This window comes from Telmatherina bonti (assembly GCF_933228915.1).
Source record: "Telmatherina bonti genome assembly, chromosome: 18".
In the NCBI taxonomy this organism is placed as follows: domain Eukaryota; kingdom Metazoa; phylum Chordata; class Actinopteri; order Atheriniformes; family Telmatherinidae; genus Telmatherina; species Telmatherina bonti.
The window spans coordinates 23,855,568-23,869,560 of NC_136616.1; the positions used below are offsets into that span (position 1 = coordinate 23,855,568).

A 13,993-nucleotide genomic window follows, 5' to 3' on the forward strand; every position below is an offset into this window, starting at 1 on the left:
CTGTTTTTATTCTTCAGTTTGTACATTCTTTCAATTTCCCAAATAAACTGCAGGGGGAAAAAAATCTTACATGGTCAAAGATATGCTTTATATCCGTGGTACTAATGTTTATACTTTAGCTGCTTTCATTCTTATAATTGCACTGCTTTAGATAAACATCCGCTAAAATAGACTCGCTAAACATAATTTGTGATGGGCCACTTGTATTCTTAAGATGCAGCTGTTTGTCTTCATAGTGTCCAGAGTTCAGGTGAGGATGAAACTCTTATGGGGACCATTCAGGTCCACATTCCCTGTGCTGACGTGTTTAGGATAGGTTCCCTCTACGCTGCGCATGCCCTGAACGTCAGATCCGAGTTAGCTTCACCAAGTTACCTCAAAGAGCGACAGAAAATGCGGAAGTGAGACTTTGAACGCTTCAAAACAATGTGCATCTTGGTGTTCTAAAGGGATTAAAAAAGTAGTTCTACTTTGCTGATTTAAAATGGTAAATGTATTATATATAGAATCTTAATTTAGAAAAATTGGAACGGTGTTTGGGGAGTTCATGTCGTTTAATAAAGGTTTGTGTCTCGTTAATGATTTAAACTTGAAATGTAAAACCGGAAGCTGCATCTTTCACAAAGGTTGTTTTTCGATGGAGGCAGTTGTCGTAGCTACACTAACAGAGCCACCGGTGCTTTGCTGGAGTTTGACGTGGCACTCTGCTTTCACCTAGGGCAAGAGGCTGCGAAGAGGACTCTGCCCATTATTCAGGTAAATAACACCAACAAATCCAGGCCAGCGTATCTCAAATAATTCTTTTTCAGTATTTGTTTTGGTCTGTTTTCCCTACCTCTGTCTGAAATATGTTTTCAATTGCCAGCGAAAACTTTGTAGTAATTTCCGCGTAGCTAGCAAGATGCTTCCAGATGTGTTAAGTAGTGTGGTGTCATGTTTTTAACACATCACGCATTAAGCCAAAGGTTATCGCCAGGATAGTTTTCAGGCACCAAAAAAAAGGGCCAACATGTGGGTCCAGTCAGATCTGAATTCATAACACATAGCTGTGCTTTGTCTTTAAGCCTTCATAGCGGTCCTTGACGTGGCATTTCTGGGAAGTTGCTGATACTGTTAACTATTGATTCTCACAACCGCCATTATATATTTCCAAGCTGCTCTTTGGTTAGGTAAGACTAGTTAAAATGATTTCATTTGGAGCTTTTAAGATGTTATAAGGTGATGTCAGTACACAGCTGTTGCATGTCGTGACCAAACTGAAAGGAGGACAGTTTTAAAAGTTTACCAGATGAATGCAGTATGCAACTATATCTATCTCAGTTGTACTTTATAGGTCAAGATTGTAGCAAATAAAAAGACACTTTGGGGGAAATAAAATGTTATTATGATTTCCAGAACATCCATTTGCTTTAACACTGTGCATTAATTTATTTAAAACTGTATTTGTGATGAATGGACAGTTGTTGTTGTCGTCACTTGCAGATAGCATACTAAAGATATGCAGCTTTATCTTTCAATAAGCAATGTCAAAGGTCTCTTAGACGGTGTTGATGATTGTGCGAGGTCAAATATCAGGTATAGTTGGTGTGGCTTGTAAACATGCAAGATTGGTTATAGCAATTTGTCTGTCTGATGTTAAAAATGCATGAATGAATTAATGCTTAGAAACAGAAAACTAAAACAGATACAAAAACTCAAATAAGCAAACAGATCCACATGTCCCTTTTCCCCCAGTTTAAAAATGTCCCATTTCACCACCACAGGTTGTTGGACTTCTATCATCTTGGGATGAGCGGACAGTGACAGCTATTCCGTCAAGATGAGCCAACAGGGTTATGTAGCTGCACCCCCGTACTCCCAGGCACAGCCAGGGATGGGGGGTTACCAGGGTGGATTTGGAGGTGGTCCCACACAGCCCCTATATGGGCACTATGGAGGACCATCTCAGGCATTCGGTGCTCCACCAACAGGTACAATTATTTGGTTTTTGCATTTATTGTCTTATAAATATCCTGGTTGTTTGTTCAGCATTTCATCTTATTTAAATTTCAGCTCATCATTTCAATCCATTTAAACAGCATTTTTTTCCTTTTCATAACAACAAAGTATTATTTCAGAATTTTTATGTGTTAAATTGTTTTTCTTATCTGAAGATTTTCAAACTGAAAAGCCTAAAGTGTTATTTAAACCCTGATTATTGGTTGCTTTGCTACAATGATATAATAATGTTTAACTTGTGCTTACTTGTTAATTGCAGAGATTTTGTCTGGCCTTTAAATAACAAATGTGTTATACCACTGTGATTACATACATGTGCCAAGGGCAGACAGCATAAGTAACAATGTGGTTATATTATTGGTTTTATTTAAAATGTCACTGCAAGTGCAAGTCCAAAAAATGTTTTGCTCCTTAATTCCTGATAAATCTATTTTTTCTGTTGAACATTTTCGGAGATGATGGTCAAAATAACATGAGAGACAGAAAGGATGTTTTGAAAAATGCTTTTAACAAGACTTGCTTTCTTGAAAAAAAAAAAAAAAATAGTAGCACATCATAGGAATACACAGAATGTTTATTTCTCATGACAGGTATTATGAAATCCCCAGTTTCCTCAGCTACTGGAATGCCGCCACCTCCAGTGTCCAGCCAGTACAATCCAAACATCCAGCAAAACGGTGCTCATTCACAAAGGTAACAATCTTCATCACACAGCAACTGGTTGGAACGTCTGATTTTTGAGTGGAATTGACAGAAAGGAAAAGTTTGTGTTGGAAATCTTGGTGAAAAAAGTTAATTTTGTGTGGCTGCAGAAAGTAACCTATAGACGTACACCGTGCATTCACTATTTACTGCTCGTGTAACACTGACTTTTGTAACGTGGCTCAGGTACCCTGCACCACCAGCTGCAGCTAGTCCTTATGGCCAGCCTCCACACTCGCCCTACAACAACATGGCCTCACCTGGCCCCCAAACACAGCAGGTCACCAATCAGATGGGTGCAATGAACTTGGGGAATTATGGTAAGCTTGCTATTTACTGATCAGAACTCTCTGCAGAGTGCAAAACATTTTGATTTTAATTATTTGATTTAAAAAAAAAAAAAAAAAAGCCTGGGAAAATCTTGTATCATTAAATATAATTTCATGATTTAATTGTTTGGTTGCAGCTCCTATGCAGAGCCCTCCTCCTCCAACAAGCCCTGTGGCCCAGCAGTCTTTCCAGACACCACCTCCTCCAGCATCAAGTTTACCACAGATGCCTCCAGGTCCACAGTCACCACACATGTCCCCCCAGATGACTCCACCACAGTCACCCCCATCAAGCATGTCAATGGGAGGTCCTCCAATGGGAAGCCACTCTATGGCAGGTCCTCCAATGGTAGGCCAGTCCATGGCAGGTCCTCCAATGGCAGGCCAGTCCATGGCAGGTCCTCCAATGGCAGGCCAGTCCATGGCAGGTCCTCCAATGGCAGGCCAGTCCATGGCAGGTCCTCCAATGGCAGGCCAGTCTATGGCAGGTCCTCCAATGGGAATATCCTTCCCTGGAGCATCACCTGGAGGTTTCCAACAGCCTGGTCCTGGACCTGCAGGTCCTGGATACCCACAACAAGCAGGTAAGAAGCTGAGGTTGAGAAAGTCAAATGGGTCTCCACAACATGAACAGTTTAATTTATCACATGTAATCTTGCATGACTCACAAATCTTGTCTGTTTTCTTCATTTTACTAATTTGCCTCTGTACCATACAGTCTGTGCAGCATGTAACTTCATAAACAACCTGACTGTAGCTTTTGATCAGTAAACATGCAGGATAAAGCATGTGTGTTAGTGAATGTAAGTGTGAGTGCAAACTATCCTTTAGACTGCATCAATCACAGAAAATAAAGTACCAAATCAGAGAAAAGAAGTTAATTCAGCAAGGAAATGAGATGAAAGAAGGGGAATTACCAGCAGATCTCCTTGTGTTTTCACAAAAAAACACTCGCAGTGAGAAGTTTGACATGAAATGTCTTGCATTGGTTGTTTTTATTTTTCTTATCATATAAATATCCTTCTCGGTATGCCTGTCTTTTATGTACAGGTCAGTTTGGAGGACACTTGGCTGGGCCGCAGCCAGGCATGCCAGGGAGCTTCCCTGGAGCATCTGCTGCACTGGCCGGCCCACCTCAGAAGAAAATGGATCCAGACTCTATCCCGAGTATAGTGAGTGCCAGTTTGTTCTTTTTATAGACTGCTTATCTTTAAATACTAAAATAGCACATAAAGGTTTTAAATGATATACTTTTAAGAATTTAAGATTTAGTCTTTAAACATAACTTCTTTGCTTTAGACCCAGGTCATCGAGGATGACAAAGCAAAGTACGGAGGACAGGTCTTTAGTACAAACATCAGAGGACAAGTCCCGCCTCTTGTCACCACTGACTTCACAGTTCAGGACCAAGGTAAATAAAATCTGCTGGACCCTTTCTGAGAACACAAAATACTTGTAGTAAATGTTTATCTGTACTGACTGAAGGGGTTAATCTTCTGTTTTAAATCATTTCATTTGTTGTCTGCAAAATTTTTAGAGCTCTTATCTGTTAAAGTAAAAAGCTGATCTGAGTTCTAAAAAGGTTAAAGTTAAAGACGACTGTTTGTTGATATTTTAAGCAAACTTTGTTTCCATTTCTGTTTTAAGAGTTTTGAAGTATCAAAAAGCGAAAGTGGTGTAGATATCTTGCATAGTCCATACAAACAATCTCTCCTTCATGTATTAGCCTAAAAATGCATTTATATTCATTTTCTTGTTTTGGAGATTTTTGCTCATTACATTTGATAAAGGCTTCAAGCAGGAAGAATTTGTGTGATTTGCATGCATGGCTCATCTAACCCTGTCAGCCCAGTGCCATCTGTTCAAAAATTGCTTACCCCAAAGAAATGAGTAAATCTCTACAATCACAAGCCAATTCATCACTCTTGTTGTCATAGTACATACTTGTGAGATTTGTTAACATGTTTTAATATAAGTGTATGAATAACTGGTGGAGAATAAATGAAGATGCACGCAGCACACATGAAAAAAGTTTCAGACTTACCAAAAAAACAAAGATTTTCAGGATGAATACTAATATCCCTTTGGATGTTAAATCACAGGACAATATTTGAACATCATCTCTGCAAAGATCAAGTCTGATAAAGGGAAGTAGCACAAATTTTGAGAGGATTTAGTTTAGACAGTTAAGACAAGGTCTGCAATATGGCCATTTTAGCTCCGTTTACCTTCTCAATGACCACGTCAGGAGCATGGTGAGAAAAAAAAATCATGTCTTTGTGAAATTTGATGTGTATCAGCTGAGGTTGTACTTTTTTTCTTAACCATTATCTTTGTGATTTTTTTTTCCTTTTTTAATTGGCTAGGATGTAATTAAAGTGACTCTTTAATATATCCGTAGAGTATTCTCCATGCTAAAAAAAATCACCTCATACAAAAAAATATCCCCATACTGTATTTATACATCCATAAAATTCCTTTTTTTTTTTTTTTTTGCTAAATTCCTTTTTTTCTTTCTTTTTTTTTATTTTTTTGCAGTTAGACAGGGATTTTTCTTTTTTGGACTTTTCCAGCAATCCCCTGGGTTTTCTCAGAAAGATTTCTAGAGTCAGCCTGACCTCCTCCACTCCAGTTAGCTGTCATTTCTGCTTCTCAGCCACGTGGAAACAGATGCTATCTCTTTACAACCTTCTCTTTCTTTGCAGGCATTTATTATAAACATAATAAATAAATGACAAATAGCTTTTCTGATAAAATAATGGCTGCACATGCTGGAGACACAGAATAAGGAGTCGGACAGACTTCATTATTTAGTATTATAAGAAATCACTCATTAAATGTTTGATTCTATTATAAATTCTTATTTGGAAATCAGTTCTTCTTCTTAAACTCTTTATGATATCAGACATTTTCAGTTTGGCTGCCTAAACCTTTGCACTTTGTGACAAGATTATCAGTGGATTGAGTCTGTTATGCCATGTGTACTGAATACAGTTCAACACAGCTATTTTTAAAGAATTTTAAACATAGTGTGTTAAAATCTGCTAAAACTACACTTGAGCTTGTCCTTTGAGGATCGTGGCTTTTCTATAGTAGTGGAAATATGGTCTGTAGTAATGTTAACGGCACTGATGGCTGTCCTCGGTAACCCCCAGGAAATGCCAGTCCCAGGTTCATTCGCTGCACCACCTACTCACTGCCCTGCACCACTGATCTGGCCAAACAGTGCCAAGTGCCCCTGGCCTCCATCATCAAGCCTTTTGCTAATTTGCCAAAAAATGAGGTAAGTTCAGGTTTTGCTTTCAACTTGTCTCATCAATAGGATAAAAAAACCAAAGTTATGTGCCAAGATCTTAACTACAACAAAAGACAAAGGCAGCTTTGGTTTGTTCTAATTTCTCCTTTAGACTAATCATCCCTCTCTGAAGTACTTCTATCCATTTACTTTGTTTTTAAATATTCCTTGTCGTCACAGAAGTGACTCATGAGCCTGAGAAGAACACTCAAAGGAGACTTTTTAAACAGGATTGCTAAGTTTCTGTGTAGTATCTCCCACAATGTGTGTCACATTTCCCTACATTTAATACAGCCTGTTTTAAACAAAGGAGTTTGTGGCAATAATACACACACAGCAACTTGCTCATGTTTCATAACGGTTATCAGATAAAAAAAAAAGGTAATAATTCTTGTGTCCCTTAGGGTTAGTTGTCCTTTGACAAACGTCTCAGCGAACCACAGAAGTTCATTTGTCCTGTGAACGACCTCCTTTTTGGATCATGTGTGGTCCAAGAATCCTGCCTGTGATATTCTCCCTCTCCTCTCACCCTGTCCCAGTCACCAACTGGCCTTTTTAGGCAATGTTAGCTTTCTCTCATCTGGCTTTTAAGCTAATTAGTTAATGTCAGATCTGCGGGGACCACTGCAGAAGAAATGTAGTTGATGCGTAACAACCTTAAACACATACTTCACAGAGCTGTAAATAAGCAAACTTTAATTAGTGGTTTGAGTTTGGACGTGGCTCGAAAGAGCAGTTTATGATGCATTCATGTTACTTTATCTTAAACGTTTTCTTTACTGGATTTGGTAAAGATCTAAAGATACTGCAATGCAGTTTATTCTCATCGCTGGACTCTGGTCTAAAAATAAAGCTACTTGATCTCTTGTTGGGTTTTAGTTTTATGCTAGTAGAGTTGATTCAGTGCAAACGTTTTCAGTTTATGTTGTGTCACTGACTGCAGAGAGCCTTAAATAAACAGTACAAGACAGTTTCTGTCATCAGGAGGCCTGGATATGTGCACAGTAACGGCACCGCAGGCCGAGGTATAAAAAGTTGTTGGGGTGTCATGGAACCTCTCATGTGAGAAATGATAGATGATATATTTTAACAATTTGACTGTCTTCTCTACTAATACACACTTGTGCAGACTCCTCTGTATGTTGTGAATCACGGCGAGACGGGCCCAGTCCGCTGCAATCGATGCAAGGCCTACATGTGTCCCTACATGCAGTTCATCGACGGCGGTCGTCGCTTCCAGTGCAGTTTCTGCAGCTGTGTCAATGAGGGTATAATAAGACGCTTAAAATACACTGTGATCCTTCCAAGATGATAGAAACTGGAAATAATAATAAAAAAATGTACTGTGTTTACCTTGAAATGGAAATAAATTGTCTCATTCTAGTGCCAGCCTTCTACTTCCAACACCTTGACCACGTGGGTCGGAGAGTGGACTTCTATGAGAGACCTGAGCTATCTTTGGGTTCATATGAGTTTGCAGCCACTCTGGATTACTGCAAGGCACGCATACACACTCTCACACACAAGATCTGTTAACTGTCATTCAGCATTAAGCAGACTTTATAGATTGATCAGATTATTAGATAGAAGCTGTTAAATTCAGTGAATGTTTCTTTGTTTATGGTGGACTTTATGAAGCAATACAATTCTGGATTGGTGGTTCCTTTTGATCAGGGATCCTCAATCCTGGCCCTCAAGGCCTGCTGTCCTGCAGGTTTTCCTAGTGTCCCTGTTGGAACACACCCGATTCAGACAAGCTCTGCATACACATTGATATGAATCAGGTGTGTTACAGCTGGGATGCTAGGAAATCCTGCAGGACACCGGTCCTCGAGGACCTGGATTGAGCTTTAGATGTCCCTATAGCACATGATTTGAGGCGGATCTGAGAAAGCACCCTGCATTATTTAGCTGTATGAAAAATAAGCCTTCAGTTGTCTGAAAGCAGAGATGATAACAAGGCAGTGATGCAAATCAGCTGTGTCCTCATGCAGACACCGAGGGTCAGAGTCACTTATGAAAGTGTTTTTCTTTTTTTTACTCCACTGGCCTACTTTTTCTCTGTTTATGAACACTTATAAACAATCTGCAGGGTGGTTAATAAACAAAAGCTTTAAAAGTGAGTGTCTTGTCATGGGTTGTTACTGTGAGAACATAACATTACAGATGATCCTCTTACTTGTTGCATTGCTGTTTTGTATTTAAGACTACATTTAGTCATCTGACTTGTTCTTTGCTATTTTACTTTCAAATGAATAATTTGGTCTCTGCCACGAGTTAGTAAAACTGTCTTTTCCCTCACACAGAATAACAAGATTCCCAACCCCCCTGCCTTCATCTTTATGATCGATGTGTCTTATAACAACATCAAAAGTGGCCTGGTCAAAATGATCTGTGATGAGCTGAAGACTCTGCTGGAGAAGTTGCCCAGGTATATGTATGATATGAATAATAAAAAGGGAACAAAGGTAGAAAAATTATATCTATCACCTTTTTTAATGCAGCTTTTCCATCTACATCTGAATAAATAAGAGAAACAATCTGTTTCATTTGCTAAATCAGGGCACAGACCACACCATTGTTTTAAATGAAGAAGGCTTCTAAAGATCAAGCCAACCATTTGTTCACTTCATCCGAGAATTTTTGCATAAATGTTTTGCAGAATCAGGAAAGGCGTCGGCATCTAAAAGATGGGCTTTGCTGTCCAGTCAGCTTTCTTTCTGTGGTGAAAACTCTGAAAGCAAGCTTTTGATCAATCACAAAGGAGATGATGATGGATTTGACCCGATTACTTCAAAAATAACTTGCACTCCTCTTTCTGCCTTGTTGCCAGCAGTAACAACATATCCATATTTGTGTGCGCTGCCATGACATCACCGCCTAAAAATGTAGCACAAGCTTGCTTTACCTAACTGTTTTTGACTCTGCTTTTGTTGTGCAGCGTTAAATTAAAGCCAGTGGACACCCTGCATATTTTATGTGGTTCATGAAATTCAGTAGTTTTTGCCAAAATGTGGGTCTAATTCATTCAAGGTAAAGCCTGAGCCCAGTTTAAGTGAATCCAGATGTTGCGCATATGTTTTAATGACATTTATTTGAATTATTAGCTGGTATAGATTACACTACTGTATGTCGTGCTCATTAGTTATGAGATAGCAGCTAAGATGTGGCAGATGCTCTTTACAAAGCTTTAAAATTGCAAACAGGTGTACATGTATGTTATGTTTAAATGACTGATAAAAGAAAGATGCAGGCTGCTGTTGGCTGTGTCAGCAAAGGATGCGTTGAAATAACTATTTATGTTAAGATTGAGTGTAGCTGTCAGATTTTTGACCATGATCCTCACCGTCCTGGTACATGTCAGGATGCTTTGTGAGCTTAATAAAAATGAGCTTGAACAAACTGGGGCAACTGTACATTAATACTTCAAATGTTTAACTTTGATTTCTTTCCCCCCTATCCGACCCCAGGGAGGAAGGCACAGACATCTCAGCTGTCAAAGTGGGTTTTGTTACCTACAACAAGGTGCTCCATTTCTACAACGTGAAGAGCGCTCTGGCCCAGCCGCAGATGATGGTGGTGTCAGATACAGCTGAGATGTTTGTCCCACTGCTTGATGGCTTCCTTGTTAACTACCAGGAATCGAAGGCTGTTATCTACAAGTAAGCTACATCTAATCGCAATTTGCAGTGGCGGCTTGCCAACCAATTACGTTAACCACGTTTATTATCATATCTGTGGGGGGAAAATCATTTTATGTGATTTAACTTTGCTTCAGTGAAGACTGTGACATGTTTTTTTTTTCATCAGCTCACAGAAGAAACCATTTCAGGTCAGCTGGCTGTCGGGACCTGAGACCAAACCATTAATCCCTTCTCCTTTTCTCTCCAGCCTCCTGGATCAGATCCCTGACATGTTTGCAGACACCAACGAGAGTGAAACGGTCTTTGCTCCTGTCATCCAGGCCGGCGTGGAGGCGTTTAAGGTTGGCCACAGGCTTCTAGCTGTTAGCACGTAGTTAGACATGGCTGCTTTTCCCTTTCTGCTTTGTTGCTGTTGATCTAAAAGTCCAGACTAGTTCAGTCATACTAGATCGGTATTTTAATACACAGCAAAAGGAAAAAGCTTACACACAGCTTTTAACTGGAAGCAGTGGTGATGTTACACAACAGCATAGAGTCGGGAATGACTTTGTTAACTCTTGTCTGTTCATCTTCAGATTGAATATCTTTCTGCTATTTACTTTAACTCATTGCAATATGAACCAAAAATAAAAACATAAAGTTAGCATCAGGATATTTTCCTAACTCACAGGGGTGCCTACATATCCACATCGGGACAGAACACAGTACACACCTCAGTTTGTTTCTTTCTCAACTTTTGTCCTCTCTCTAGGCAGCAGAGTGCAACGGAAAACTCTTCATCTTCCACTCATCCATGCCCACTGCTGAGGCTCCTGGCAAACTGAAGAACAGAGATGATAAAAAGCTGGTCAACACTGACAAAGAGAAAGTGAGTGACTGTTTGTGCAACGGTATGTTGAACTTTAAACACAGTACAGGCAGCTGCTGACTGAGGGAAAACAGATTGTACGTCTGTGTTCAGTCTGCTTGCAGTAAGCCGGCAAATCTGTTGTTTTTATATGATAAATGCTTCTTTTTCTTCTGGTCTCTATCAAACTCCTGTTTTCAGTCTATTAAACTGAAACCTCACACTAATGTGAAAGTGTGTTAAACTGCAGCTGGAATGTGAAAATGCTACTTAAGGTAACTTTAACTTAACCAAGACTGGTCTCTTTATCTATAGACCCTGTTTCAGCCCCAGAGAGGCATTTATGAGCAGCTGTCTAAGGAGTGTGTGGCACAGGGCTGCTGTGTGGATCTCTTCCTTTTCCCCAGCCAGTACCTGGACTTGGCAACCATGGCTAATGTGCCTTCACACACTGGAGGCTCTGTCTACAAGTACAACAACTTCCAGGTATCTGCAACACTTGTTTACATTTTTGCACAGAGCCCTAACAGCACAAAGCAAGCAGATAAACAAGGATTTGTTTTTGGTTTTTTTTGTTTTTTTTACTTCAAGCCATTACGCAAGAATTGTGTTTTTACACACAGTGGAAGGCAGTGAGTCTACTAAAGGCAAGGTTTATGCACATAATGAGTTTGGCAGGGCATGTACAGTCTAATATAGCACTGTCTCAGAGGAATGACGCAACAAGCATGTGAAGTTGCTCCAGACTGTCCAAAAAACACATGCACACTAAAACAGAGCATTGCAAAGGTACACACATCGTTTAAAGCTGCAATAATATGCAGCAACAGAGCAGTGCAGGCATTGAATGCAAATTACTATATGTCTCTAAGACAGATAAATCTCTAAAGATCAACATAATCCTCTTATTCCATCCTTTAAGATTATTATAAGTCACCTTACTTGGCTGCACAGGATGGTTTGAGTTCAGATATACACACAGTCTGCACAAGATCACATGTGGTCAACGCTGCCATCTGCTGGTTGACAGATGGAGACTGACGGGGAGCATTTCCTGAGAGACCTGAGGAAAGACGTGCAGAAGAGCCTTGGATTTGATGCCATCATGCGTGTTCGTACCAGTACAGGTTGGAAAAGATCTACAACTGTATAATGTATCAGGTAGTGTCAGTCATTTTTTAATTAAATTGTCTGTGTGTGTGTGTTGTTATCTAGGCTTTAGAGCTACTGACTTCTATGGCGCAGTTCACATGAACAACACCACAGACATAGAGATGGCTGCTGTGGATTGTGACAAGGCTGTGACTGTGGAATTCAAGCATGATGATACACTCAGCGAGGAGACAGGGGCTCTCATGCAGGTGGGTTTATTTAAAGAAAAAGTGTGTTTGTAAGGATAGTTTGGTTTTAAAAGTCATATTTGCACTGTTTCCAAGTGTGCCTTGCTGTACACCACCATTGGTGGGCAGCGGCGACTGCGCATCCACAACCTGAGTCTGAACTGCAGCTCGCAGCTGTCGGAGCTGTACAAGAACTGCGAGACTGACTCGCTCATCAACTTCTTTGCCAAATCAGGTGGGTTTTCATTTCCATGAAAAGCAGATATTGTGATAAACAAAATTAAATGGCATTGTGCAGAAGCAGAGGCTGTTTTCATTCAGGCATGATAGATTGTTTTAAAAAAAAAAAAGGCCTAGAATAAAAACTTTAATTTAACAGATTTATATGTGTCATGCATCTTTGCCAGGATAAATGACCAGTTTCAGCAAATGTTGCCTACATAGATTGTTTAAATAACTGTTCTGCTATAATAGTAATTACATTGTATTTAAAATAATTCTTTTAATGTAAAGCAGTGCATGCAGAAATAATCAAAAAGGGAGATCCATAGTAGGTAATTATATGGTGTAGCTGAATAGTCTGCTGACATGCTCCCGTGTCAGCTAACTTTGTTGAATTTACTCCATGTAACTCTCCATAATCTACTAATAATCTGTGATTTATGAGCAGAAATAACTTCCATCTGTTCCACTCTTCAGCTCATCAGGACAACAAGGTGTTATAGACTGTAGCAAAGTTCACCCTGTGTAGGGACGTGCATGCTTAAAGCAAAATATGGAATAATTGCTGAACATATTAAGATGCAAATGCTGTGTGTGTGTGTTTGTCTGCATCACCTTCTTTTGTCTCCGTCTAATAAAGCTGTTGTTTTGCCTCTAACATCTTGTATCCTCATAGCTTACCATGCCATACTGAACCAGCCTGTGAAGAATGTGAGGGAGATCCTGGTCCACCAGACGGCCCACATGCTGGCCTGCTACAGGAAGAACTGTGCCAGCCCCTCAGCTGCCAGCCAGGTCAGTGCAGAGGCTGTCTGGAGGAAGATTGGTTTCTTTTTCATACTTTGATTGTACTCTACAAGATTCTGTTCATGGTCTCCTTGCCCCCCCCCCCCCCGTCAGACATTTACAGTCATTTTTCTCCATGTTTAGCTGATCCTGCCTGACGCCATGAAAGTGTTCCCAGTCTACATGAATAGCCTGATGAAAACTGGTCCTCTGGTGGGCAGTACGGAGCTCCCCACAGATGACAGAACTCACCAAAGGTTGTCGGTCATGGGCATGGGGGTGGAGGACACACAACTGCTGCTCTACCCACGTCTCATCCCCCTGGTAGGGACAGAACCCCGATTCCTATCTTAATTACATAATAATTATTTTAAAATTCAAATCCACAAAATAAATCCATGAATTACAGAACAACTCGTTTGAGGGGAAATATTTAGGACTAGTTAACGGATTCCTGCACTGCACCTTCCTTTCCAGCATAACCTCGATGTCAGCAGCGAGGTGGTGCCTGCTCCTGTGCGCTGCTCAGAGGAGCGTCTTGCAGACTCTGGCGTGTTCCTGCTGGAGAACGGACACTCCATGTTCCTTTGGCTGGGTCAAGCAAGCCCACCAGACCTCATGCAGAGCATCTTCAATGTCCCTTCTCTTGCCCACTTGCAAGGACAGATGGTCAGAAATCATCTCATCTCCCTCCAGATTAAATACTTTGTGCTTTAACAAATATTAGATGAGACAGCTTGTCTCTTTGTGACTTTGTTTTGAGAACGTCTGAGTGTTTCCAACGTGCCTTGGAATCATGAATGCACTTCAGCAAATACAAAGTCACGGCA

The 13,993-nt window shown here is 40.3% G+C and overlaps 1 protein-coding gene across 1 annotated transcript in view; it reads left to right on the forward strand.

Moving 5' to 3' along the window:
- Positions 1-685: 685 nt before the first annotated feature.
- The window catches only part of sec24d (SEC24 homolog D, COPII coat complex component), an 18,026-nt gene continuing 4,718 nt past the window's right edge, over positions 686-13,993 (forward strand). The window contains exons 1-21 of the mRNA XM_079258214.1: positions 686-756; positions 1,764-1,970; positions 2,589-2,691; positions 2,887-3,020; positions 3,167-3,613; positions 4,080-4,201; positions 4,329-4,440; positions 6,185-6,312; positions 7,454-7,592; positions 7,709-7,824; positions 8,631-8,755; positions 9,795-9,986; positions 10,216-10,309; positions 10,720-10,836; positions 11,131-11,301; positions 11,846-11,942; positions 12,031-12,176; positions 12,252-12,390; positions 13,054-13,172; positions 13,308-13,487; positions 13,641-13,832. Of these exons, the coding sequence (XP_079114340.1) occupies positions 1,820-1,970; positions 2,589-2,691; positions 2,887-3,020; positions 3,167-3,613; positions 4,080-4,201; positions 4,329-4,440; positions 6,185-6,312; positions 7,454-7,592; positions 7,709-7,824; positions 8,631-8,755; positions 9,795-9,986; positions 10,216-10,309; positions 10,720-10,836; positions 11,131-11,301; positions 11,846-11,942; positions 12,031-12,176; positions 12,252-12,390; positions 13,054-13,172; positions 13,308-13,487; positions 13,641-13,832 (3,024 nt within the window). The 5' untranslated portion in view covers positions 686-756; positions 1,764-1,819. The remainder of the gene's footprint in view (positions 757-1,763; positions 1,971-2,588; positions 2,692-2,886; positions 3,021-3,166; positions 3,614-4,079; positions 4,202-4,328; positions 4,441-6,184; positions 6,313-7,453; positions 7,593-7,708; positions 7,825-8,630; positions 8,756-9,794; positions 9,987-10,215; positions 10,310-10,719; positions 10,837-11,130; positions 11,302-11,845; positions 11,943-12,030; positions 12,177-12,251; positions 12,391-13,053; positions 13,173-13,307; positions 13,488-13,640; positions 13,833-13,993) is intronic.